General features: G+C 47.0%; 1 protein-coding gene across 1 annotated transcript; it reads right to left on the minus strand.

Annotated features, from left to right (window-relative positions):
* Nucleotides 1–1,193: 1,193 nt before the first annotated feature.
* On the minus strand, nucleotides 1,194–26,579 carry ANKLE2 (ankyrin repeat and LEM domain containing 2). The gene is made up of 13 exons (XM_014787203.2): nucleotides 26,378–26,579; nucleotides 19,378–19,851; nucleotides 16,558–16,752; nucleotides 15,108–15,301; nucleotides 14,838–15,026; nucleotides 12,016–12,138; nucleotides 10,132–10,198; nucleotides 8,071–8,243; nucleotides 7,032–7,138; nucleotides 5,441–5,631; nucleotides 4,369–5,014; nucleotides 3,556–3,687; nucleotides 1,194–3,142 (listed from the first exon to the last, which is right to left on the minus strand). Exons 1-13 carry the CDS (start codon nucleotides 26,562–26,564, stop codon nucleotides 2,950–2,952), a joined length of 2,871 nt encoding a protein of 956 aa, XP_014642689.1. The 5' UTR covers nucleotides 26,565–26,579; the 3' UTR covers nucleotides 1,194–2,949.
* Between the last annotated feature and the right edge of the window lie 1,410 nt (nucleotides 26,580–27,989).

Here is a 27,989-nt window from a genome sequence, read left to right on the forward strand (position 1 = left end):
CACAGGGCCTCACACCCCACATGAAGTCTGAGCCCTGGACCCTCTGGCCTAGGATGCCTCAAGGTAGGTGGTGGGTCCCCTTCCCGATTCCCTCGAGGGGTCTGCAGACCTGCCTTTTCAGCAGCACTTCTGCCCTTTACACTTGACCTTTGAGAAACAGGGCAGCATTTCAAAAACCAGAAATGAGCCCACATGCAGGTTCAGGGAGGAGGGGAACAGACAGACACATGACAGATGACACACGAGACACGGCCAAGGAGCAGAAGGGAGGGTGTTGGGATGGGTCAGTTACAGGGGCCGAGTGACATTGTTATGGAAATTGTTCCCTGAGGTGGGACAGATGACTGAAGACTTCTGAAACGTCCATAATGATACTGTTTGGCCAAAACGAAAATTGCACACCAGGAACCTGTGTAACATGAGGGAGCCTGAACTGACACCTGGGAGTTTGTTCCTACTGACTGTGTCATGTTGCTGTTTATTCCAAAAAATTTTCTTCTGAGACAGCTGCAAAATGAACTTAGCTAGAGAATACTATGGGTTTTATGCACAAATGCAGAATGTCGGTGCAGGACACAAGAAGAGCAGGTGCTGAGAACAGCCCAGTGGGCAGACCTGGCTCAGGAGGACAGGCTGGCGACACATCTGACGACGTCTGAGATGACGCCCTGATGCAGCAGCTACCCCTCAACCTGCCATGTTCTCTGGAAGCTGTGCAAGTTTCTGGAAACATCCAAAAATTCCCAAAGGATTTGTCTGCGGTCCTTGCCGCGTGCAGCAGACACTCCTAAAATTTTAGAACACTGTGGCTCCTGCTTTCCCCCCAGAAGTTAACAGGGAACTTTCTAGTGCCCTCTTGCACTGCAGCCCCTGGCCCAGCACCCACCCACCTCATGGTGGCAGAGTGGCTCACAGCACCTCTTCTGAAAGAAGGAATTACAGCCAATTAGTAACACCACAAGAAAGGCTTCCCGTTTCCAAGGGCAGCTATGAAATCTGTGCTAGTTTAACTTAACGCCAGAAAGTTTTTCACAACCGTGTTAGGAACGAAAGGAGCCAAAAACAGCCAATAAACTACTCTCAGATTAATAGACTGTTTCATTAAAAAAAAAATGCTTAAGATTTTACTAACGAGCATTTTGCCCAGGCACAGGTGAGAGAGGTCTTTCTGAAAGCTTAGAATTATTAGCACATGGTTTTAAAAATAATTTATTTCATTAAGTAGTTTAAAAAAGACCATAAAAATCACCATAGGGCACAGGATAATGCATTCATGGGGATCAGGGCCACCTTCTATAAATGAACAGAGAAGTAGTCAAAAGAGGCCTAGAACTTCAGAAAACAGTAACAGCAGTCTGCAAAATTAGGGCAAAAACACTATTTTAATTTCCATCTGAATATTTACAACAATATACAGGACAGTATGGTAAGATTTTAGAGAAAACAGATCATTACTGTGAATATAAAACTGTATTCTGAGTTTTGAGAACAAAGATGCCTTTTAAAAAGGCCGTTTGGTTTTTAGAAGAGAATGTATTTTTCTATCTCATATCTAGATTGTATGTTACACAAGTGGAAACACCCTGTGTAACAACTTTTTGAATTTTAAAATCTAAATCTTGATTCCATACTCCTGACCTGTCTCCTGTAATCACATAAAAGAAATAAGCTTTTTTAAATACAAGTTTTAGTTTAGAAATTTTATGAACAAAACTTAACGAACAAAAAAGGATCTCACTTACACCTATTTAGTATCACTGTCTATTCTCAAAAAGCAAGTTTACAAAAATCAAAAATGATTTATAAAAGGCACTGAAGTTAGCAAAAGCACTGGTGAGTTTCTCATTTGGATAAAACACTGGAAATGTTCCGAGAATTCTGCTTGTGTCGTTTGTAACACCCAGAAAGAAATCAGCCCTCACTCTGTTGTTTGGTCTCTGGTCTCTGGCATCCTCGAGGCGCATGGCACTGTGTGGGTCCCAGGCTCCGTGCAAAGACCCTCCAGAAGGTTAAAGCCAAGGGGGAGGCTAAACTAAACCACGCTCAAGTCACTGAATTGGGACTCAAAGCTGTCAAAAGACAACCTCTGGTTTCTGTAGTAAAACACGACGCTCTTTTATAATCCAATTGAAATGAATTCTAAAATATGGGATGAATTTCAAAACTAGAGAACAACTCACAGATCATTTTATTACCACTATATTGGCAACTAAATCAAGATCACTGTGAAAGCTCAAGTGCTGGCAGAAAAGAAAAACACCTTCTGGTGACTGCTAGTGAGTTCTGTGTGACTATCTGCACGACTCTAAGGGCTAGATTTTTTCCAAGAGAAAAGATAATTTTATATTCTGGTCACTAATTAAAATGTTTTTAATGACCCAAATCATAAATATCGTTGCAAGTCTAAGACACAGTCAAGGTTCATTTATTTCTGGACATCCATCCACCTTATCAATTCGTCTAACCAACTGGGATCAACTGGCAAAGCAAAGAGGATTTTCTATCACGAACTAGAAAGTCAAAGACCCTCCCCAGAAAGGAACATGGCACAAAACTCATCTTTAAGAACTGAATTGAAGTGAGGTGCTGCTGCTGCCAACACAGCCAACCCCTCCTCGGGCACTCACTCGGACTTTCTGGCACAAACTGCCTTAGTACCCTCCTCTGTTATATGTCAACCAGGAATGGCTAACTGAAGCCTGTATCATTACCACACTGACAGTTTTCAGAAAATTTTTATCTGAGTTTGCTTTCAACTTCTCCCAAAATATCAAAATCTAAATTTTATACAGAATACTTGCATTTTCTAAAACTCTTTTACTCTCAAAACGAAGATTAATAAATTAATCAGAACATATTCTTCCCTGTGAAATTTTCGCAATTAACATATTACCCTTCTTTCTTTAAAAATGAAGACTGAAATACAAGCCCCAGCACTGTGCACTGGCCCTACAAGGTGGCAAGCTGGGCCAGGCGAGCCATCCTGCGAAGGCGGCCCCCATCTGCGGGGCTGTAGCGCCCAGGGCTGCCCAGGCCAGGGGAGTGGGGGCCGGGGCCGGGCTTCCCGGGGCTGCAGCTGTGAGGGCAACCGAGCTCTGGTGGCTGAGACTTCGACTTCCCCTTCAGTGCCGGGCTTGGCCAACTGAGGAAACAAGAAAGGTCCATCAGCAGACGGTGAGGGGTGTGCAGGAAGAGCAGAGGCCGCTGACAGGACCTTGGCCCCGCACCCAAGCCCCAGGGGACCACTGGGGCTCTGAGAAGAGGAGCTTCGAACCTCAGAACCATGGGCCCTGAAGATTAAAAGCTCCTACAATTTTCCACAGGAATCCCATGACCCTGACCAGAATCCCGACTGCTTCCACCCTGCACCCTCACCCTGTGCCACCAGCCATGGCCACATGTCAGGGGAGCTACACGTTAGCTTGACTGACAGGGCTGCCAGTGTTCTAGGTGAACCACTATGTTCATATGAGTCGGAATCAGAGAGTTCCAGAAGCTAGCTACCAACAATCCCTATCTCACAGACAGACCTTCCTCTCCAGGGTCCACTAGTACCTCTGTCTGTCGGAGGGCGGGAAGCACAGGACAGCACTCTTCCATTTGTGCACAGCTGGGTACTGGAGAGGGTCCACGTCTGCACACTCCAGAGCTGCCAAAACATCCTGATCCAGTTTTGATGGCTCCTCTCTAGAAGGCACAAAAAAAGCAGTGATAGAAAAAGCGGACACGTGTGATTAAAAACACAGACTTCCCACACCAATGCATTCTTATTCTTAACTCAAGAACCCAGTACAGGAACAGAACAGCGTGCAGAAACACGTCTGGTCCTCAGGCACCAGCTGTCGGGGCTGTGATCCAGGCTACAGAAGAGCCAAGGCTAAGGTGGCAGAGAGGACACACTGTCCCACAGAAATAGTGGAGGAGGCGACGGAGAAGAGTCGCCAGGACCCGGGACCTATGCCTGCACATTTCACATCCAAAGACAACCAACCAGAAGGCTGGGGATGGTCCATCACCTGGGAGACTGACCCCAAGACAGTCTTTCTTCCTAAAACAAACTAAATACTTAGGATGGTTCCAGTCATTCTGGGGGCAATGACTTCCCTGAGAAGTACAGTAGACGGAAAGATGAGCTAGAAAGGAGGATGCTGTCTCCTACCAATTGGGAAGACCACTGAGGACATCAAGAAGCTACAAACTCATGACAGAGGTGACCCTGCAAGTGCACATCCAATCAGGTTGTGGGCAGAGAAAAGGTTTGAGAATTACAACCGTGTTACACGTGCTCACACCTCACTGCTCCACGTCATGTGTGCACACATCCAACTCCTACACAATCACATCTGCGCACACACGCCCAACTCATACCCAAAAAGGAAGAGCCTCTGGCCGGGCTCCTTCATGGCGGGGACCCTTGAGGGCGCCAAGAACACAGAAGTGCAGCTATGCTGGGCCTCGTGCCGGGGACTGTTGGGACCCAGGCACATCTTAGCAATTCCGGCTGACATTTCACTTTCTGTCCTTAGTTGGCTATTTCCAAGTTTGTCAGGAGGAGGTTCTAACGAGTCACTTTCTACTCCGTCCACTCCTGATGTCAGGGTCTTCTTATCTCTGGTTTTCAGATTTTTATTTGTTGTCTTAGAAAAGCTACTTCCTAGATTCTGCAAATTCAGTTTATCAAACTCAACAGTCAAGCTGGAGACAGGTGCCACGAGGGCTTCCTCCTGGCTCGGGGCCTTGGGCCTCTTCCCACTCAGGGTCTTGCTGCCACTCAGGGGACTACAAAACCCATTTCTGCTGCTGTGGGAACTGGTCGAGGATGAGGCTTCTATAAGATTTGTCTTCTGCTCCAAGGGAAGGATTTCACACCGTGAGTCTCCAAAAACATCGACTGTAGGCTGGGTGTTGTTTCGAGCTGTGTTTTGCCGATTTTTAATCTCTTCCAAGCTCATGTCATCATCTTCATCTAGAAACGCCCTCACAGAAATGGAATTGCTGCACTTCCTACGATGGGCTGTGAGGGAGAAAGCAGCTGAGGATGACAGGAACCCATGAGAGGGCCACTCAGCACCACCCCAAATCCCTGCAGCCAGCAACAAACCCCTCTCTCATTCAGAGCCTCCTCCTCAGATTCTAGAACAGAGAACCACCTGCATTGCTCCTTGGAAAAAGGCAAGCAGGACCTTACAAACAGAAATACAGCCTCCAGGCCCAGCTCTCCTCCCTCAAAGGCAGGAAAATGAGAAGACAGCCAAGGTCAAGGGTAGGCACATGTGGGGGACGGGAGGGATAGCACCCGGTACCTCCCATCTGATCTGCTAGGATGCCGGGGGCGCTCAGAACATGAGGAGCAGAGAGCAGCAGCAGGTGGTCACTCGTTCACACAACTCACTTCTTGGTCCGAGTACTGAGAGCCCATGGACGTGCTGTGTGCCCTTACCAAAGGCAGAGGCGTTCTCCTGACAGCAGGCTTCGTTTTCTCCCGTGTCTTGTTGGGCCTTTTTGCCCACTTCCTGCTGAGTGAGATATTCTTCTAGTTTTTGCAGGCCCTCCTGGGAAGACAGATCAACAAAGCAGCCCAGAAAGTCCCAGTACTCGACCCAGGGATACCCCAGCTCATGAGCCAGCTCCCTGCAAGAATAAAGTGCATCGGTCATTTGTGAAACCAGAACAAAAACTCACAGAACTGACTGCACAGAAAGCAGCACTTGATGCTAGAAGTGCTGAACCACCTCCTACAGTCTTGGTCACATTTTATCAGTTATCCTCAACTGAGGCTAAACTAGCTCTCTGCGTTTTCTGAGGCAGCACTCCCCTGACAGTCTCACCCACGCAGCTCTGTTACCTTACGGAGCGAGCCAAGGAGATGGCGACCAAACCTCCATTCACACCAACAAACTTTAGAGGCAGAAGGTTAAGCAGACTCCACAGACAGGCGGACCTTCGTGTTTTCATACAACTATATAAATTTGGACACGATTCTGGTTTTGGCCAGGCACATAAAAATATATAAGCCCTTCTCAGGTTCAAGTTGTAAACCTGAAACTAGGCACATATTTTGAGAAAAAGTTCTAAAACAATTCAAAGAAGCTTTATTTGATTACAGTATAATTCAGCTTCTTGACTGTGGAAAAAATGCTTTTCAGGGACTTTTTAAAGTTTTTTTTCGGGCCGGCTCTGTGGCTTAGCGGTTAAGTGCGTGCGCTCTGATGCTGGCGGCCTGGGTTCGGATCCTGGGAGCGCCCGGAGGCACCACTTCTCTGTCCAGCGCGAAGCCGAGTCCCGCGTACAGCGGCTAGAAGGATGTGAACCTGTGGCATGCAACTATCTACTGGGGCTTTGGGGCGAAAAAGCTGAATAAATAAAATCTTTAAAAACAAAAATAAATAAATAAAGTTTCTTTTCTTTTTTTTTTTTTTTTTTGAGAAAGATTGGCCCCCCGCTAACATCTGTTCCCAATCTCTTTTTTTTTCCTTTTTTCTCCCCAAAGCCCCAGTACACAGCTGTGTATCATAGTTGTAGAGCTGTAGCTCTTCTATATAGGACGCTGCCTCAGCATGGCCTGATGAGTGGTGCGTAGGTCTGCGACCAGGATCCAAACCAGCGGACCCCGGGCCACCGAAGCGGAACGTGTGAACTTAACCAGTACACCACCTGGCCAGCCCCTGGGGACTTTTTTTTTACTAGTCGTTTACAGCCACACCTGCCTCTTGTGTTTTATTTTTCCTTCACTGCCAAGGAAACACCTGCCGTAGGCACCTCGTATGACTCACTGACTCCCGGAGACAAGCTGCGTCTGGGGGAGCTGTTTCCACGGACACTTTTGCTACACAAACTGCAGTGTGTGCAATATTTGCAAGGAGTTAGACCTTAATGAGAAGAGTTTAAAATTTCCTGGTAAACGCCTCCTGTGAACTGTTACTGGGAAGGCAGCTGTAATGAGAGTTTCCTCCTTGATCAACATGTAAGCAACAGCACAGGAAAGACTCCACACCAGCTCTTTGTCACTTCGTGTTATGCCCTTGAAGTACCTTCCCACTCTCTCAATGCCTCTCTCTGGGTCCGATTTTCTGACATTGTGAAAGAAGCCTGCTTTCTCTCGAGGCGGGGTTTTCCAGAGTCTGCGAAAATCTTCTGCCTGTGAAGAGAAAATGTGTTGAGCTATGCTATGCACCAAGTTGCCGGGCAACATAAGATGGCCAGCATCGCAGAGCCATCCGGACGTCTCCCAGTGTCCCTTCTCCTCCTCCTGGGCAACATGCCCACCTGTCTTGTAGCTAAAAGACCACAGGGCTGTGTTCTGATGGAGGTGAAGAGGGACTTCTGGCAAGGCTCCATAAGGGTGGGGCCCCTCTCTCTTCCTATGGCTCGGGCTGGGCTCTGAGGGTCAGAGCTGTACCAGGTGGCCCCGAGGATGAAGCCTGGCCTTGAGGTAGACACCGCAGAGCTGCCACCCCGAGGCCTCAAGTCGTGTTCCCATCATACGAGAAGAAAACAAATCTTTATGCTTTTAAGTCATGCTTACTAGAGTTTTATGTTTTATGCAACTGAATCTAATCCTAACCATTATCAGTGGTTTTTGGAGACATTTTTATAGCTGCAGGTAACTAATTATTTAGAACATTTTTAAACAAGAAGATTACATACAGATCAGTGTATGAAATCCCTCAGTCCAGAAGGTGAACTTCAGAGTTTGCAAATGGAAGTTTCCTAGTGACAATACAAGTCCGACAATACTGGAATGGACAGCCTAGCTAGACTGGCAGTGTGTTGTGAGAAGGGCCACCAGCACAGACAGGAGAACTAGGGGACGATGCATGGGGGGTCAGCCCAGGGGACTTCACTTTGAAGTATAGGCTCACCACCACGTCCACCCTGACTAACAAGCGAGGAATGGGGTCAAGACACTCTTGTTTCTCCAGCAAATGTGCTGAAGCCTCATTGCCAACTCACTGGGGTTCCATGGGACCCGGTCTCTAAAACCAAGCACAAAGCAAAGAGGCTGGAACACCCACCACTTCTGGCAGGGACCGGTAGGAGCCGGTTTCAGAAGCTTCCACAGCAGCTCACCTTGGACGGACTCAGGGGCCCTGCGAAGGCTCGCAGGGTCAAAATGGGGTCTCTGGGGCTGCCTCCACCATGGCCGACGTAAGGTGCCTCGGCCGTCTGGTCTGAAGACCACAGCTCCCCGATCACTGGAGAAGACGTGTCCTCTGCTCTCAGGAGTGGTACGTAGTACTGACCTAGAGGAGACACCAGGGCTACATGCATCTGCTCAGGCGGCTCCTCACCTCAGTGGATGTGTCCAGCATTGGGTACACAGCCTGAGAAACAACGCGTTCATGACACCCCGGGCTTTGCAGGTGACTCCATGACAGTAACAGCAGGAGGGCTGCAAAAGCTCTGGGGCTGAAGGACCTGCGCAAGAGGCCAGTTGTGCCAGACTCACTTAAGGAGCCCTGCGCTCTTCCCCTGCTGGGAAGAAAATAAGAAACAACGAAGGGGGAGCAGCGAACACCTCCTCACCCCCAGATACTCAAAAGGACTGAGAGGACGGACCTGTGTGAACAAGATTAGCACAGGTGGGAGCTTGAGAGATGTTAAAAACAAGTTACATTTTAACCTTTCTCCCTTCCCAATTCCCTACTCTTTTTTGTATGTCACAATTTTATATCATTGAATACACAACTCTATTCAGAGCAGGAACAACACTTTGATGTGAAATCTGGGAAGAACAAAGGTAGAGTGCAGTGAGGTCACTGGGAGGGTGCGGCGGGAAAGCGCCCAGAGACAACGTGCAAACGCATGGCTGTGGCTGTCATGTGCCAATAAAACTTTACTTACAAAAGCAGACAGGCCAGATAGGCACCTGCAAACCTCTGCTTTAAATGGAGACCAACAGGATTCAGACAGGAATGGAAACCAAGAGAGAAGGAAAGACAGGCAAACAGGAGAGGTCAAAAAGCGCCAAGTATCTGTGGCAAGGTCATTGGCGAGCAGGACCACCAGACTTCTGGCTAAAGACGGCAAGAAAAGGCACTTCTGCTGCCATCTTCTCCAACTCACTGGAAACAACAGAGGAAGACAGCGGGGACAACCCCTTTCTGAAACGAGCCATCTCCACACTCCTGAAGCCTGCAAGCTAGGAGGCACAGATGCCAGGTCCTGGAAGCTCCTGACCAGAGGAACAAGGCCCCAGAAAGCTGAGGTGAACCTCTAGACCTGAAAAAGAAGGCCTGTCCCGACAGGTCACGGTCTTGAAAAGCTGAGCTTGTAATTCAACTCTAGGTCTAGAGTGATGAGATACAGGGCCAGTGAGGCTGCAAGAGGGTTGGGGACTGCCCCGGGAGCTGAGGGAGGAGCATCCCAGCTTTCCCAAGGAGAGGGCAGGGCTAGGTAGGGAGGCAGGCTAATGTACAGGGCTTCAGATCAAAGAGCTGACAGGCATGGGCCGGCCCAGTGGCGCAAGCGGTTAGGTGAGTGCGCTCCGCTGCGGCGGCCTAGGGTTCGCCGGTTCGGATCCTGGGCATGCACCGATGCACCGCTTGTCGAGCCATGCTGTGGCAGCGTCCCATATAAAGTAGAGGAAGATGGGCATGGATGTTAGCCCAGGGCCAGTCTTCCTCAGCAAAAAGAGAAGGATTGGCAGATATTAGCTGAGGGCCGATCTTCCTCACACACAAAAAATAAAAATAAAAAAAATAAAACAAACCAAGAGCTGACAGGCAGCTACTGACAAACCAACTGACTGACCAACCAAGGGGCTCTGGGATGGCCCCTCTCGCTCTCTTCTCTGCGGACTTGCAGGCTGTACTGAGGAGATGGGATTACAGACATTGCTGCATGAGGGGCCTGCAGAGATTAAGGGGTAAGATCAGAGCAACAGTCAAATAACAGACAACCTGGTCTCTCAGAAAAGCTCAAGGCTTCAAAGGACAGATTACATGAAAACAGGTAGAATGCGAGAGCTGGGGAGTTCAGGAAAGAAAACGTAAGCCTGAGAAGGGCTTCCGAGAGGAGTTCACAGGCAACCCTTGGCTCCCCTCCCCAGAACTCAAGGCCAGGCTTGCACGCTGTCCAGGACCTTCCCAGCGATGGGCCTCACGCTCCAGGTGCTGATCCCCACCTTACCCTTTAAATATTCTCTAATCCGGTCCTTCAGTTCCGCAGAGTTATTTTTGCTTCTTTCACAAATAACCTATTTATAAAAACAGAGTAAGTGAACACTCTAAATCTTAATTTATCACATTTTCTTATCATTAAAATGATTTTATAAAAGCTAGTTTTAAAGTCAACAAAACAAGGATAGTATCCTAATGCTGAATATTTCCTTAAAGCCCACAATCAAAACACAAGTGTTGAACAGTACAATGTTTCTTCTAGAATGTTTTGTAAAAGCTTATGGGACCAGGACAAGAAAAACACACCTCAGATTATGGGTGAATTTTGTTTTCTTTCTTCGAGCTACTCTACATTTTCTGATTTTCTGCAAGGAAAGGAAACCTTAAGGTGCACTATCAAGTCAGAGCAGAGACATGCAGAAACGCTTACAATTTTCAGTTCTATGAGTTCCACTGTCTGAGGTCCTGTTTGTTGTTGTTTGGCTGGGTTGACACAGAACTCCTATCTAGCATGGAACACAAATGTTTTATTTTTGCAACTACAGGAATCAACTTTCTCTGCCCTTGGATAACTGCAGTGACCAGAACACGTTTTTGCTAGAAACAACAAAAAATCCAGTAACTTTCAAATAAGAAGTAAGGAACCACAAAATTACCATCTCCTGCCAGCCTGTGAGAGAAACAAACTACAGCTGTATAGTGTACCCTGCAATTAATAAAACTAAGTACTTTTTTTTAGTCTAACTGATTGTGAGATGTCAAATGCTTTAAAAATGTCAGTTACCAAATAGCATCTTATATTGAAAAAATATACATAGGCACACAAAAAGTCAGATATATGTAAAATAATGGTAATTTCTGAGCTGTAGCATTATCTGGTGAATTTTATCCTTTTTGTCTACGTCTATTCCAAACTTTCTACAGAAAGTGGTCACTACTTATGTAACCATAGCAACTACAAAGAGGCTTCACTACCAGAGTAGGATCCTTACACATTCTGCTTCCACACGCTGGCAGGTCCAGGTCAGCTAACAGCTCCAAGGTACAGTATAAATCAACCTGTCCTTCAGTTCTTACCAGGTCCATTTCCCTCTCCATCTCATAGGCACAGATGCACCTGTGCCCTTTCTAAGGTGCATTTTGTTCAACTGTCAATATAGATCACGACAAGGCCTGCTTCATAAGGCTTGTATGGGTTGGCTGAGAATGCAGGAGGGGCTTAGGACAGTGCCTTGTACAGAATGAGCTGAACACATGCCAGCTTCTTTCAGCATCATCAACCTCATCACTACCACCATAATCCTCACCATCACCACCATTACCACCATCATCATCCCATCACAACCATCATCATCACCACCACCATTATCACCATCAACACTACCATCATCATTCCCATCATCATCCCCATAATCATCACCATCACCACTGTCATCATCATCACCACCACCACCATAACCCTCACTATCACCACCATTACTATCATCATCATCATCCCCATCACAACCATCATCATCACCATCATCACCACCAGCATCATCATTACCACTACCTCTGTTGTTCTCCCTGACCCTGGTCAACTGAGGTGTGCACAGAGGGAACTTGATAAAAGACTGTGAACTGTTGAGAAGTTACTGCCAGTTTCAGGAAAATAAAACCAGCAAACTGGGGCAGTTCACGCCCTCCTTGCTCTATAGGTGCATCTTCTTCACGGAGTGCCTTTTACTCAGCAATCAGGATTCTAAGGTGCCCCTGAGGCAAACACACTCACACAGAGTTATGTGTGACTTCACAGTAGCTGTGATATAGACTGTATTTTATGTATTTTCATTGTTAACACTATACAGTAATGGCATTTTAATAGGTACATACATACTTACTTATAGGTACTTACATCTTCAGGTGTTTTATTATATTTATTCCTTGGGTTTTTTACAATCAAAGGGTGTGAAGAAAGTACGCTGACCACATCTGCATTCCCAAACTTGCAAGCAAAATGCAACGGTGTGTCATAGACCTAAGAGCGGTGCAGAGGAAGAACACCTTTCTTATTTACACTTTATTTCATAAGGTTGCTTTAAAATAGGTATTTAGTAAAACAAACAAAACCCTCCAAAACAAAACACCATAAAAAGACATTGTTTTTATAACTGAAAAATAATTGGCATACTAGCACATATCCCCTTTATGCCAGGGCTTGAGCCCAGCAGAGTGCCCCAGTTGCTGTGTGTCTAACGCCTGGGTGTTCAGGTCTGGTGGGGAGCTTACAACTGAGCTGGGGCGTATTTAACAATTCAGGGCCTGGTATAATGTCATATAATCAACGCTCAAAAAGTGAAACAGATGAAGGCAACATCCAGAATAAAGCAAAGTCTATGAATTTGGTCTGTACTAAAAGAAAACCCTCTCTAGTGGCTAATACTGCAGTAAATAAAACTTTCCACTCCTGACTCCAAGCTGCTTTTCAATGCTCCAACTAACTTCCCCTTGGTGGTACCATTCCCCGATATCCCGACAGCTGCACCTTCAACGGCTGCCTACAGACCAGAGGGCCTTAGGGTAACAGCGCTCCCTGAGCCTAAGAGCTGTGGAGCCAACCATTTCTGGGCATCTTCACTTGGATGGCCACAGGCTCAACTGCAGCACACCCAAAACGGAACCCATTCACCACCACCAGAGCCAGAAACACGGCCCTGCAGTCCACCTGTGATTACCGAGGAGGGCAGATTCCAGCTCTAAGGCCCCTGGCAGGTCACTCATCCCTCTGTGTGCCAAGGCTGCCATCCCCTTAGCTTCTTGTCCAGATTACCAAGACGCCTGAGGGGCCTTGCTGCCTTGGCTCACACTCCCAGCTCCAGTCCACCCTCCACTAGGTGACCCCATATTTGCAAGCAAATATCCTCAAGTCAGCTCCTACGCCCTGCTCCACATCCTCTAGGACAATCTCACCACCTCGTACAATTTCCCACGTGAACCAGAAAAGGTCTCGGCATTTGCCCACACGACAGCTCTCTGATGCACCTCTCCTTTTGCCTGGGGTCACCAAACTTTCTCAGTCAAGGGCCAGATAGTAAACATTTTAGGCTCTGAGGCCATCCAGTCTCTGCCACAACTACCCTACTTTGCCTTTCTCTGCAGCAGCAGACAATATATAAAGTATGAGCACAGCTGTGTTCCAATAAAGCTTTATTTACAAAAATGGGCTGTACTTTGCTGGCCCTGCTCCAGTGCATTCTCTGAACTAAGCCTTTCTTGATTCACGTTCTGCCTGAGACAACTCCAGCTCTGTGTAACAGCCAGACCTCCCCTGTCTGGCCTGCGGAGGACAGAGGTCGCTGCACATCAGGGCCAACTGTTTTCACTTGGCATTTGGAGTATCAGACTTCAAAGAGCCCTCAGCACTCCTGCTTCCTTCTGGCCGCTCATCTTCCTCGTGCCACATAACACTCTTCTCTAATCTGCTCCAAGCTCCACAAACTTGACCCCAACCTCTCCCCTCACCCCTGCCAGGAACTTCTGCTCCTATGCAGACAGCAGGCTCTGGGTCTGAGACTAGACCCACTTCTCATTCACACCACATTCTCTGGTGAGCCCCTGGGCTTTCTAAGTAGTCCAAGGATTTGTGGTCAATGCTTTAACTGATTCCTCCTCTTAGGGGGCTATGAATAGAGCATGTGACCTGTAACACCTAATTTCAGGAATTTACTGAGTGTTCTTGGTACATTTTCTGTGAGTACTGCACAGACATTAAGAAAAGAGCGTGTATTTTCCGTAGGGCACACAGCTCTACGTCACATCGTCACTTCCTGACAATGTGCTCTAGTCAAATCAGACATCCTCACTGATTGAGTTTGTTCACACTTAGTCTGATATTCTTTGATTTTGTTCATTCTGTCCTATTTTACACTTACTATTGCTTATGTAACCATTGTTTTTTTTTTTACTCCCTTCTATAATTTTGCTAGTTTGGTCAAATTTATCTCTATTCCCCTTTTTCTCCTGTTAATTTAAAAGTCATTCTTTCCAAGTCTGCAGTTTAATGCATCATATTCAATATGTATTATGAAATAATAAATTATGCTCCACTCCAATATGCTTCTTTTACTCCCTCTCCTGCCAACCACAACCTTCTAGACTCCTAGGTTTTGCTGACTTTGTAATTCTTGGCTCTACGCCATCATTGGGTTTTACATGATAAAACATGTGCAACTTCTGCTTCAGGAATCCTTACTAAAGCCTTATGTGCCATTAAAAACCATCTCTTTGAAATTTTTAACCCCACAGGAAATATTCCTAGTGTCATGTTAAGTGTGTGGGTGGGGGAACCATATACATAGAACACAAAAATAAAAGGTACCAAAACTTTTTTACTTTCTTCTCTCTTTAGCTTTTTGGCATTCCCCAATCCTCCAAAGCCCAGGTTGGGCCTCTCTGGACAAAAGCCAGGAGGGAAGTGTCCTTGGAGCAACGCTGTCCACAGCCAAGATCCACGTGTACCCTGCCCGGTGGGGTGGACCTCTCATGTGTGAGCAGGGCTTATCTTCCATATCTTTCTAAACTCTCTGAGCTCAACGAATGCGAGTCTCCTCTCTGATCCTCCACATGCATGCTGACGCAGTGCAGGGACACAGTAAATATTCACATAGTAGGAACACTAATCTTGTTTTAAGACTGACTGTAACTTCTACCAGAAAAGAGAGGAGGAGGCACACTTACCATTTTGTCAGGAGTGTTCAGGTACAGGTCAACGATGTAACAAATGCGTTTCTCCAGCATGCTCGGGTTGTCATCCGGGTACATAAGCCGCATGAATTCAGGGTTTTCCAAGGTCTCTAGAGTCAGCTGGCAGATGGAAGCCTGATTCTCTTTGGCAGCAACGTGCATGACATTGTACCTACATCCTTCCTGAAAGAACACCGCAGATTTTGAGTTTCCTCTTTGTCAACCACAGTCTTCTGATGCTAACGATGCTGCAAGCAGGATTACCTGTACGATGGTTGGGTTGTCCCCTGAACCAATTAGATATCGGGGATTACTCCAGATAAGATCAGAAAAGGTGTCTTCTTCTCCCCTCTCCACAGCTTTTCGAAGTTTGGCAGTGAGATCTTGTGTACGGGGATTTTTATAACTGTTTGCTCGCTCTTTGTTTACTGTTTCTGACTCAGATAAGTACAAACCATCTGTCATTAAGAGACAATTTAAGAACATTTAATTTCACAAACATTTTTCTCATCACCCACTATGTGCTACACTCAGGGCGATAAAAATCCCACAGAGGCTTACAATCTAGTCGGCAGTTAACAGATAAGAAACAATTACAATAAGTAGCAGAAGGACGTATGTCCCAGCTTACAACCGTGGCGCACACACACTGCTATAGCATGTGAGTGAAAGACCAACGAGACCCGACTGGACTCCAGCTAGGAAAGGCTTTGTGAAAGCGGGATCAGTCTCAGTGGGTGGAGGAGGGATGAGGGCACGTGGCCACAGGAGCACCACGAGCACTGACACAAGATCTGCAAAGCGCACAGAGCATTCCCATAAAGGCAGAGTGAGCCAAAAGTGATTTCTGTTCGTTTAATTACAACATCTGAGAATGCACGAAAGCAATCTTCTCAAGAACTTTCACAAACTGGGAAAAGGGTAACTGTTTACATCATTCCAGTTTCTAGCTAAGCAGCACCTGTGTGAGGCCAAGTAAGGGAACAGAGGGAAGGAGGCGGATGGGACTCTCGACTGGAGGCCAGGCGTCTGCAAGGAGAGGGCACCTTCCTCTGGAACCCCTGAGAGCCTGGGAAGCAGGATAACTGTGAGCTCTGAGGGAGGACGAGACTGAGGCTTGGCCAAAGTTAAAGACCATCAGGGTTCTGCACAATGCTGACTGCAAAGGCCCCCTCATAAGGTCCTGGTTCTGAGCAGGGAGTGGGTGTGGTTGCATTTGCGGCTGGATCGCTCCTGCAGGCGAGCCCAACTTTTGCAGGATCTTCTGGGTCAAAGCAGGTGCCACAGTCCTAGAAGTAGGTGTAGCTTCAGGTGAGAAACAGACTGCTTTGGGCATCCAAAAAAGCCCCTGAATCCAACAGGCAGCAGGGAGAAAGCAAGACAAAGAGAATAGAAGGGGCAACAGTGGTCCTTTCAATGCTTCTCCCATGACCTCATCGGCTTCGGGGCCTGGCGTAGCTGCCTGGCCCACTTAACCCCCATCACCTCTACCTTCACGGTCCCTGGTCCTTCCCAGAACAGCCAACTGACCCATTCTTCTTCGGCTGCTCTGCAGCCTGGGCCTCAGCTCTCTACTCCCCAGCAAACTGGACTTCTCTCAAAGGTGGAGGAAACCAGTTACCATAATTCAGGAAAGAGGGCACAAAATACCTGGGGGTAAATTTGATAGTAATGCCAAGATGTGAACTGTTATATGGTCTACGTTTTAACCCACCATTGCTAAAGAGTGGTGCTATTTTCACAGGAGAAAGTGGTAAAGAGGTTTTGTTTGGAGAAGGGAAATAATCACAAATTCCTCTAGCAAATTTCTCTGCATCTTCTCTGCTTGAAAAAGCTTTAAATCGGGATCCTTTGATCATTTTGACAGCTTGCAATGCTTCCTTTTTATCTTCATAAACATGAATCCTTTCTGCGTGGGAAAAGTAACAAAGGAAAATTAAAGATGAATAACCGAGGCCACTGTCATTTAAATCACACCTGAAGGCCCTGGGTTTAATAATAAACAATTGTTTCCCAGTTGTCTGATTTTTCTCTCACATTAATATTATAGATTTTTAATCTTGAAGAAAAAAGGCCTTAGCTAACCAAAAGAACACAATTAATAAGCTTGATGATATATATATGTGTGGATATAAATAACATGACATATTTTATACGTACATGAAAATACAAATCATAGACGGGGAGAAAAAATTTTTAACTGATATAACAGAAGAATGGTAATGTCCACTGCCCAATAAAAATGGTCACTAGATATAACTAAGTGAGTCATCAAATAAATACAAATAGACTATAACCATATAAAAAAGGTAATCGACCTATAACAAGATAGAGGTTTACCTTATTCAAAAGACAAATAGGAAAGTTCAGTAACATGCAGTACAGCTGACAGAATGGCAACAAGATACCTGCTTTTTAAATAGATAAATGTGAGTTCAATACCGTATTGTAGAGAGACTGGAAAAGTTACTCATACACAGGGAATGGTTATGCCTTTTGGAGAGCAGTAGCTTTCATGATTTTAAAAACACATACTTTTTTTTTTTTTTTTTTTTTGGTGAGGAGATCAGCCCTGTGCTAACATCCGCCAATCCTCCTCTTTTTTTGCTGAGGAAGACGGCCCTGGGCTAACATCTGTGCCCATCTTCCTCCACTTTATATGGGACGCCGCCACAGCATGGCTTGCCAAGCAGGGCGTCGGTGCGTGCCCGGGATCCGAACCAGCGAACCCCGGGCCGCCGCAGCGGAGCGCGCGCACTTAACCGCTTGCGCCACCGGGCTGGCCCAAAAACACATACATTTTGACCCAACACTTCTACTTACCATTTTTATAAAAATAATGTACATTTATATATATATTTATGTTAACTTTAAATGAAAATATATTAAAAATAAAACAATCTTAATTTATACTTCTAAGTAAAACAGCAGGGTCAGGAATGACACACAAAAACAGTTAAGTGATTACTTCTAGTGAGTAAGATTTGAGTGCGGAGGAGGAAAGAAATTACACTTTTACTTTCTATTCTGTACATATAATATATACAGTATTTATGTACTTTTTTTTGCGAAAAGCAACTTTCATAGTAATAAAGATTAAAAACAAAGAGAAAGTGCAACCTGGCCATTTCCAACATCACTAAATGTTCTTTAAAATTCTCATGGTTGAATAATATCCATTCTACTCATGGTACATAATACGTCTAAGCAATCTCCTGTTTTTGGGTACCATCACAAATGATAACATAATAATAATAATGATACTATGCAACTTCTGACATTCTAATCAACATCAACTTTTCATTAATTCTTTCCAATGCTATGTTTTTTTTTTTTGGTGAGGAAGATCAGCCCTGAGCTAACATCCATGCCAATCTTCCTCTTTTTGCTGAGGAAGACCTGCTCTGAGCTAATATCTGTTGCCAATCCTCCTTTTTTTACCCCCAAAGCCCCAGTAGATAGTTGCATGTCATAGTTGCACATCTTTCTAGTTGCTGTATGTGGGACACCGCCTCAGCATGGCTGGAGAAGTGGTGTGTCGGTGCACGCCCAGGATCCGAACCCGGGCCGCCAGCAGCGGAGCGTGCGTACCTAACCGCGAAGCCACAAGGCCGGCTGCTGCTATCTATTTTAATTTTGTTTAAAATTGAAATTCTTTGATGTTTTTAACTATTTACACCTTCATTAGCCATCTGCATTCATTAACATAAAAGGTATTCAGGGGGCTGGCCTGGTGGCATAAGCAGTTAAGTGCGCGTGCTCCCTACAGCGGCCCAGCTTCGCCAGTTCGGATCCTGGGCACGCACTGACGCACCGGTTGGCAAGCCATGCTGTGGCGGTGTCCCAAATAAAGTGGAGGAAGATGGGCAAGGATGTTAGCCCGGGGCCAGTCTTCCTCAGCAAAAAGAAGAGGATTGGCAGATGTTAGGTCAGAGCTGATCTCCTCACAAAAAAAAAAAATGGTATTCAGGTTATGATGAATAAAAAAAAGGAGGGAGATGATTAATCAACGGTAGCCAGCAAAAAAATATTTTTAAGTGAAGTATATCTCACAGAATCCAATTTTCTTAATTTTTAAAAATTCCTTATATAGGTTTACAAAAAATTCAGGAAAGTTCTATATAAAAATGCTAATGATTGGGGCCGGCCAGGTGGCGCAAGCGATTAAGTGCTTGCGTTCCAGTGTGGCGGCCCTGGGTTCGCCGGTTTGGATCCCTGGCGCGCACCAACGCACTGCTTGGCAAGCCATGCTGTGGTGGCGTCCCATATAAAGTGAAGGAAGATGGGCATGGATGTTAGCCCAGGGCCAGTCTTCCTCAGCAAAAAAAAACAAAAAAAAAAACAAAAAAAAAAGAGGATTGGCAGATGTTAGCACAGGGCTGATCTTCCTCACCGAAAAAAAAAAAAAAAAGCTAATGATTAATTTAGGGTGATGAGATGAGGGTGATCTTTTCTTCTCCTGTGTAGTTTGTGAGTCCCCCTGCTGTCTCCACGCACCACCTGTGTACCAGACACCACGCGCTTGTCACATTACCATTTCTCGCTGGGGCATCCTCGTATGCCGGGCATACCCCATAATACAGAGGTGGCTCCATAGAGGCCCTCACCACGGCTTTGTGGCCACCGACCCCAGCCGCAGCACTGAAGGGCACCGAGCAGGTCTTAGCTGTCACCGCATCTTCCTCCGGAGGGTTCAAGCCCACGCTATAACCAAAATCTCGGTCTTCAGAAAAGCTGACCTGCTCAGCCTGGCTCCCTACAGCAGACTTCAAAATCTCTTGTGTGTCCTGGCTGAGAGATGTGGCACCTGGGGCATCGTGGTTGGTAGGGTGTGAAGGCAGTGTTCTTCCATGCTCTAACAAAGCCTGAGCCAATTTTTTCTCAAAAATGAACCTTGTAGTTGATGTAATGGGTCCACATTTTAATCCAGCTTTGACAATTTCTTCTCTAAGGTCATCTGGATTCAGGAGTTTCAGTCGAGCCAAGATGGCATCCATTGTCATTTCCCCTAGGCCCAAGACAACAAAAATCAATTCAATGGCTATAAGTACATCTTTCCTAATAAAAAAAAAAGTGGCAAAAAAGCTAGCTTCAAAGTTTTGTTTCAATCCAGTGTTTCTCCATATTCTTTGGAGTCTATGAACTCTGAGGATTTCCATAAGTTTTTTGTTTCCAAATCTATAATAACCTTAACAAAATTAAGATAAGCAGCTTCTAGTTCATTTGGATAAGGATCTTATAACCTAGTACTATTATGTGATATGATAATATGAACACTCTAGGTGGGGAAGTACACTGGGGAAACAGGCATACTCATTTACTGCTAGTTGGCGTGTAATTGGGAACAAATCCCAAGGAAGGCAATTGGACAATATCCATCAAAACTCCAACTCTAGAAACTTATCCTACAGATATACTTGCACTTTATTCCAAAAATGATGGGAAATCACACAAAGATTTAAACAGAAGAGCCACATAGATAGCTCTGGCAGTCATTTTGTTAATACTAATAACAAACAGCTAATGTTTAATGTTTTGGGGGGTCTTTCCATGCACCCGGATCTATTCTAATTTTATTTATTTATTTTTTCCCCCAAAGCCCCAGTAGATAGTTGTATGTCATAGCTGCACATCCTTCTAGTTGCTGTATGTGGGGCGCCGCCTCAGCATTGCCAGAGAAGCGGTGAGTCGGTGCGCGCCCGGGATCCGAACCTGGGCCACCAGTAGCAGAGTGCACGCACTTAACCGCTAAGCCACGGGGCCGGACCACCCGGTTCTATTCTAAGCACTCTGCATACACTAAATTATTTGATAGTCACAATAACTCCGTGTGGTAGGTATCACCATTATTCACCCCCACTTTACAGATGAAGAACCTAAATCACAGAGAAGCTGAGTAACTTGTTCAAGTTATACGGCCACAAACTGTGTATCTGAACTGAAGCTGGAGCTTTAATCAGCGTATTTGGAGAAATAGCAGTTAAATCTACGGAGTCCACGCCTCAGCGTGGTCAGCTAGAACCTGGGGAGAAAGTAAGAAATGACAGGGCAAGACCCCTGTTGCAGTCATGGGACTGGAGACGAGGGCTCAGACTAGAAAAACAGGAGGTCTTAACGACAGACGATTAGATGCTACATGGAGGGGTTTGAGGGATTACAGTCGGCCCAGGATAATACCTACATTTCCAGTCTAGATGCCTAGGAAGTGATTCTACCTGAGGCAGAGAATATTAGAGAGAGAACAAACGGAGATTTAGGCCTTGAGAGGTAGAAACATCTGTTGCACACCAAGTGGACATTCTGATTTTCAAGTCTGAGATTTAGAAGAAGTTCAGAATGGGATACACAGATTTGGAAGTCATCAGCATATATATGGCGGTTATGATACCAAGAGACTAAACCAAGGATAACAAGGAACATACAAAAAGACAGTGAGCCTAAAATGGAATTTGAATAATACCAAGGCTTAAAAGATAGGAGACAAAGAAGAGAAACTCAGGGCCGGCCCAGTGGTGCAGTGGTTAAGTTCACACACTCTGCTTCAGTGGCCCTGGGTTCGCAGGTTTGGATCCCGGGCGTGACCTACACACCGCTCATCAGGCCATGCTGTGGCGGCATCACATATAAAGTAGAGGAAGAGGGACACCGATGTTAGCTCAGAGCTGATCTTCCTCAACAAAAAAAAAAAAGAAGAAAAACTCAGAGGAGAGGAGATCAAGAAAAAATTGGACATATATTAATCATTGAATATATCACTGAAACCAAAGAGGACAGTCATGCACTGCTTAACGATGGAGATATAGTCTGAGAAATGCATCGTTAGGCAATTTCATTGAGTGCGAACATCATAGGGTGTCCTTACACACACCTAGGCTGTATGGTACTGATCTTATGGGACCGCTGTCATTGACCGAAAAGTCGTTACACAGTGCCTGACTGGAGAGGGTTTTAAGAAGTGTTTACAGATGAAATGATAGGATATCCAGAATTGGCTTTAAATTACTCCAGCAGGAGAGCAAAACACAGGGAGCAGTGACAGATAAAAAACAAGATTCACAACATAGTAATACCTTTTGTAGCTGGATGATGGGCAGAAGGGGCTCATTATATTATCCTATCTGTTTTTGTGTATTTCTTTTTTTAAAACTTTTTATGATGCCACCTCCCCTCACCCAACTCCAAGATTTCAAAAATGGCTGTTACTTATTTGCAAAGGGGACGTTAGTCTTTTTTTTGTGTGAGGAAGATCAGCCCTGAGCTAACATCTGCCAATCCTCCTCTTTATGCTGAGGAAGACTGGCCCTGGGCTAACATCCATGCCCATCTTCCTCCACTTTATATGGGACGCCGCCACAGCATGGCTTGCCAAGCGGTGCATCGGTGCGCGCCCAGGATCCGAACCAGCGAACCCCGGGCTGCCGCAATGGAACGCACAGACTTAACCGCTTGCGCCACCGGGCCAGCCCCGGATGTTAGTCTTTTAAACAATGAATGTATTGCACAGCCTCCTCTGAAGCTGCCAAAGAACTTGCAAGGGGAGGCCTACTGACCACAGGATTCCACCCAGGGAGAGAACCTAAGTGGATTCTCCGTGTACCTGGATATAAGACAAACAGAAGTGGCTCAGTGATAAGGAACTGATATGAAAGGCACAGGGTAGGCCAAAGCCACATGCAAGGCAAAGCATGGGGGGTGGCATTAGGGGCAGATGCTATGAATAAACAGAGAGGAGCTGCATCCGTTCCTGACAATATTCTGTTTTTCATACCATCCCTGTGTCTTTACTCTAATGCTACCTTTCTAATGTGGGCAGTTTGAAGGCGGTTTTTGCCCTTGCAACCAAGCAAGCCCTAAACAGACCAATTACATTACATTATATCACTAACTGTGTGACCTTGGGCAAGTTATGTAAACTCTAAGCCTCAGTTTTCCCATCTATAAAATGGACATAATAACAGCTCTACTTCTGTAATGAGAATTAGATAAAATAATGCATGTAAAGTGTGTACCACTGACAAATCCATAAATGTCAGCTGCAGCTAGTAAGCTGTCAAGTGACACAGGCTTACTAATCTTGCAGAATACATAATATGCCAGAAAATCAATTTTAATAAAAACAAAATACACACTCTGTGACTAATATTTTTAATACAAGATACAAGTATCTGCTCACGTGTGCAAAAGAAACAAAGGATAAAGTAGAAACTAATGAGACTGCTTACCTGTAGAGGTGGGTGGGAACTGGACAGGAAGAATGGACAGAGAGCCCAGGGCAGGGGAGAGCAGAACTTCTGAATATAAGTTTGTATGTTCTGACTTTCAAGGACATGTTTCTGATTCACGTACTACACGTACTCAAAAAATAAGCAAATAGGGCCGGCCCCGTGGCTTAGCGGTTAAGTGCGTGCACTCCGATACTGGTGGCCCGGGTTCGGATCCCGGGCGCGCACCAACGCACCACTTCTCCGGCCATGCTGAGGCCGAGTCCCACATACAGCAACTAGAAGGATGTGCAACTATGACATGCAACTATCTACCGGGGCTTTGTGGGGGAAAAAGAAAAAAAAGGAAAAAAAAAAAAAAAGCAAATAATCAAAAAGATGAGGGGAGACTCCCAAGTGGAATACAAACCAAAACAAATGAGCTCAACTCAAGGTGGGGGAGAACTAACCTAGCAACTGTGAAAAACAGTAACATGTGACTATATACTCCGACGATGAAGACAAAATGAAGGGTACACAACGACTGTACTCTGGCTGGTAGGTGTGTTCCACAGTGGTATAGGTTAGCAACCCTGAAGCTATTTTATGTGTCCTCAGCAAATAAGTGGATATATTGTGGCTAATGAGAGCCAGGTTCCTCACTGACAGAGAAGGGAGTTACAAATAAGCAGAGGGGGAGGCTAGAGTAGGGGTCAGCCAACTATTGTAAAGGGCCAGAGAGTAAATCTTGAGGCTTTCTGAGCCATAAATTCTCTCAAACGCTCAAGAACAGCTATAGACAACAGAGTGTGGCTGTGTTCCAATAAGACTTTATTTACAGGCCAGCCCCGTGGCTTAGCGGTTAAGTGCTCGCGCTCGGCTGCTGGTGGCCCGGGTTCGGATCCCGGGCGCGCACCAACGCACCGCTTCTCCGGCCATGCTGAGGCCGTGTCCCACATACAGCAACTAGAAGGATGCGCAACTATGACATACAACTATCTACTGGGGCTTTGGGGGAAAAAAAAAAGGAGGAGGATTGGCAATAGATGTTAGCTCAGAGCCGGTCTTCCTCAGCAAAAAAAGAGGAGGATTAGCACGGATGTTAGCTCAGGGCTGATCTTCCTCACACACACAAAAAAAGACTTTATTTACAAAAATAGGTGGGGGCCAGATTTGGCCTAGCAGGCCATAGTTTGCTGACTCTTGGGCTAGAATTGGAAGTATCTGCAGGACCTCGATTGACTGATAGACAGAGACATTAAGATATAAGAAATTGAGTTAGGTCTGCAGACGGGATAATGCTTCCTGGTTTTCCTACTTATAGTATGATTATGTAGGATACTAACATTGGCAAATCTAAGTGAATGGTATACAAGATTTCTTTAACTCTTTATTTTGAACAATTACAAACACAAAAAGTTGAAAAATAGTATTGAGAGGTCCTGGGGACCCATCACCTGGCTTCCCCCAATGGCAACCTCTTACACACCGTACTGCATTACTCAAACCAAGAAACTCACACAGCACGATGAAGTAGACCATGCACCTCATCAGTTTCTGCAGTCACTCTTTTCTTGTGTGTCTTTGTATATAATTCCATGACCATTTATCACACATACAGATTCATAACCAATTACCGAACTGTTCCATCACCACAAAGATCTCCCTACTGCTGTTCCTTTATAATTACATCCAATCTCCTCCACCATCCTCCACCCCTGGCAACCACTAATTTGTTTTCTATTGCTACAATTTTTTTCATTTTGAGCATGTGATATAAATGGAATCATACACTATAGACCTCCTGGGATTGGCTTGTTTTACTCAGCATAATGTCCTTGAGATCCATCCACGTTGTTGAGGGGATCAACAATTCCTTCCATTTCAATGCTGAGTAGCATTCCATGATGTGAATGTGCCAGTTTGTTTAACCACTCACCTCCAAGAGACATCTGGGCTGTTTCCAGTTTTCGGCAATTACAAATAAAGTTGTAAACATTCGTATATGGGTTTTTGCATGATTTTAGAGTCGCTGCACCTTTAATAGTTTCACCAGCAGTAAATGAGAGACCCAGTTTCTCAGCATTTAGTAACACTGGTATTTTTTATTTTAGCCATTGTAATAGGTGTGTAGTGATATCTCATTGTAGGTTTAATTTGTCTTTCGCTGCTGGTTCGTGATGTTGAAGATCTTTTTACATGTGTTTATCTGCTCTGTACTATTTCTATAATTTTTTATAAGTCTAAAATGCTTTAAAAATTAAAGACAAATTTTTAATGAAAAGAGACACTCCAAACTCTCATCTCTTAGCCCCATACCCTATTGGCCACAGTCGTCCTTTAGCTTTAGTGTCTGGGTACTTTTTAGTCTCCGTGTCCTGCACTGAATCTGTTGACAGTGTTGACAGTGTAAGTGGAAAATCAGCACGCTATTTACTAGAGGTGCCACTTAAAACATTCTTAAGGGGATGAGAGAAAGTACAACAATCACCAACCCAACAGGACAGAGGGCCAGCTGGACCTGGTGTGAACAAGCCTACATCCCCGGCTGGCCTCAGCCTCCTCCTCGTGTTATCTCGGCCACACCCTCCTGGGGCCTGTTTCCTCAGCTGTAAAGCCAGAACATGATAAATAAGTCACCCCAAGGACCCCTTTAGCCCTTAGATTCCACGGTGAGGTCATCAACTTTGCCTTCTGCTAATAAAATTTCATCTTACTATCCTGGGACTAGAGTAACTCCTGTTTACCCTCCAGAAAGACACGACATTTTCGAGCAAGAGGGTGAACGAAATGTGAACAAGGACGCCCTGGATGCACGCAGGGCGCACACCGCCTGTAAGCCTGTACACAGAGGGGTGAGCGGCGCGCAAGAAATAAACACAGACTGCGGGAAAACGGAAGAGGGGCTTCTCAGTCAAATCAGGGATTCAAACACACAAGCGAACAAGCAGAACTGCCGAGAGACTCGGCACCGGAGCGTCCAGCCTCACAGCTCTTCCACGGTCTGTCCGCTGAGAACGGCTGAGTTTTACCCCAGCTCTTTTCCCAGAACATCACACTCAGGCCATTGCGAGGGCCCAGGGCGGCGAAAGGAGGGGGACTCGCAGAGGGAGGAAGAGAGGGGAAGGGAGGGGCCCAAGATAGCGAGAGAAGGGGGGCCTGGGGAGGAGGGGAACCGGGAAAAGGGGAGAAGGAGGGCCCGGCGACGGAAAACGACCCGGGATGACGAATGAAGGGGGTCTGGGGAGAGGAGGGGAGAGTCTGGGAGAAAAGGAGGGGGACCGGGGAGGGGAGCCGGCGTGGGGCGCGGGTCCACTGGCGGACGGGCCTTACCTGGGTCGGGGGCCGGGCCCGCGGCCGCGCAGAGCAGGGGGTCGCGGACCCCACTCCGGCCCAGGCCCCGCGGCCGCTTCTCCAGCCGCCGCACCAGCCAACGCACCGCGATCAGCAGCACCGAGGCGCCCAGCAGCTCCCAGGCCAGCGCCGCCCACTCGGCCGCCGCCAGCTGAGGCCACAGCATCGCCGCCGCCGCCGCCGCCGCCCGCCCGGCCGCCGCCGCTGCCTCCGAGGAGGCGCGCGCCCTCAGGACCCCGCGTCCTGGGCTGTCCGCGTCACTGCCTGACGGCGCCCCGCCCGGTGGCGGCCTGCGCGTGGTCGGCGCTCACGCGCTGGTCACGGCGCTCGCCCTCGCGCCCGGCGGCCCGTCGAAGGACGCGGCCACGGCCCCTGGCAGCGCGGAGCACAAGAGCGCATCGTCAGGCAGTGGCGCGGGCAGCCCGAGACGTGGGGTCCAGAGGCGGGCGGGGCCCAGGGGCGAGCGGGGTTCTGTGGGCGTCTGGTCCCGAGGCGGGCGGGGTCCCCAGGGGTGCGGGGTCCTGAGGGGGGATCCTGGGAGGCGCGGGGTCCCCGGGACTGGGTCCCGGGTGGGCGGGGGCTGCTCGCCGCGCCGGGGTCGCCCCGGGGGCACGGGTGAGGCAGGGCCGGTGACGAGCCCCGCGGCCCCCGACCCCGAGGCCCCTCGTCGCGTGTCCCTCGCCGCCCCCGAGGTGAGGACCGGGGCCCGGCGCCGGCGCCGACACCGACGTTCCCGCGTGGGCCGCGGCGGGCAGCGAGGCGCCGAGCCGGCAGGTGAGTCTGCAGGTCGGGAGTGTCCGCGAGGGCTTCAGCCGGCGGCCAGGCCTGCGGGTCCCCTGGGAAGGCCCCGCCCCGCTCCCGGGAACCGGGACTGCTCCGCGGGGTCAGAGCGGCCGAGGTGTGTTTTATTTTTACTGACACTTTCAAACGTCGCAGTGTCTGCTGCTTGAGAATTTAGAGACGAGTTTCTCCGTGGGAAGAAAGCAGGAGACTTTCCCGCCGCAGCGTGTGCTTGGGAGAAATGTTTCCTGTTAACTTTGCAGCTTTTTCCGTCTGGCTTTAGCTGGCCTGTCGGATTTTATTTTTTTAGTCTGAGTTAACGTATTTTCTCACTACCCTGGCCTTGGGGACACGGAGGGCTTCCCGGAGGGATGGATGGAAGCAGCTGTGCCGAACGTCTTACCAGGCTCCATGCCCTGTGATCCCATTTGTCTGACGTTCGCGCGAAGGGACAGGGAGCAGAGCAGTGGTCGCCGCGGGCCGGGGAGGGGTGGACTGTAAAGTGACCTGGGAATTTTAGGGACTGATGGAAGCACTCTGTCTTGATGGTGGCGGTGTTCACCCAACTGCATATGCTTGTCAAAACTTTCAGGTGTGTACAATAAAAAGGGTGAATTTTACTCTTTGTGATTTATACATTAACTTTTAAAATGGAAAAACAAAGACTTAAAGAAATATAATTGACATCCTTGGTAAAAAGAAAAATTTATTGGATGGTCGATTAACAGTCGATTGGGCACAAAAGAAGAGAGAGTCAGTGAATTTGAGGATGAGTGAAATGCAAATTAAGCCACAATGAAATACTCCTTTA

This window comes from Ceratotherium simum, chromosome 35 (genome assembly GCF_057802395.1).
Source record: "Ceratotherium simum simum isolate JZ-2026a chromosome 35, ASM5780239v1, whole genome shotgun sequence".
Classification (NCBI taxonomy): Eukaryota; Metazoa; Chordata; class Mammalia; order Perissodactyla; family Rhinocerotidae; genus Ceratotherium; species Ceratotherium simum.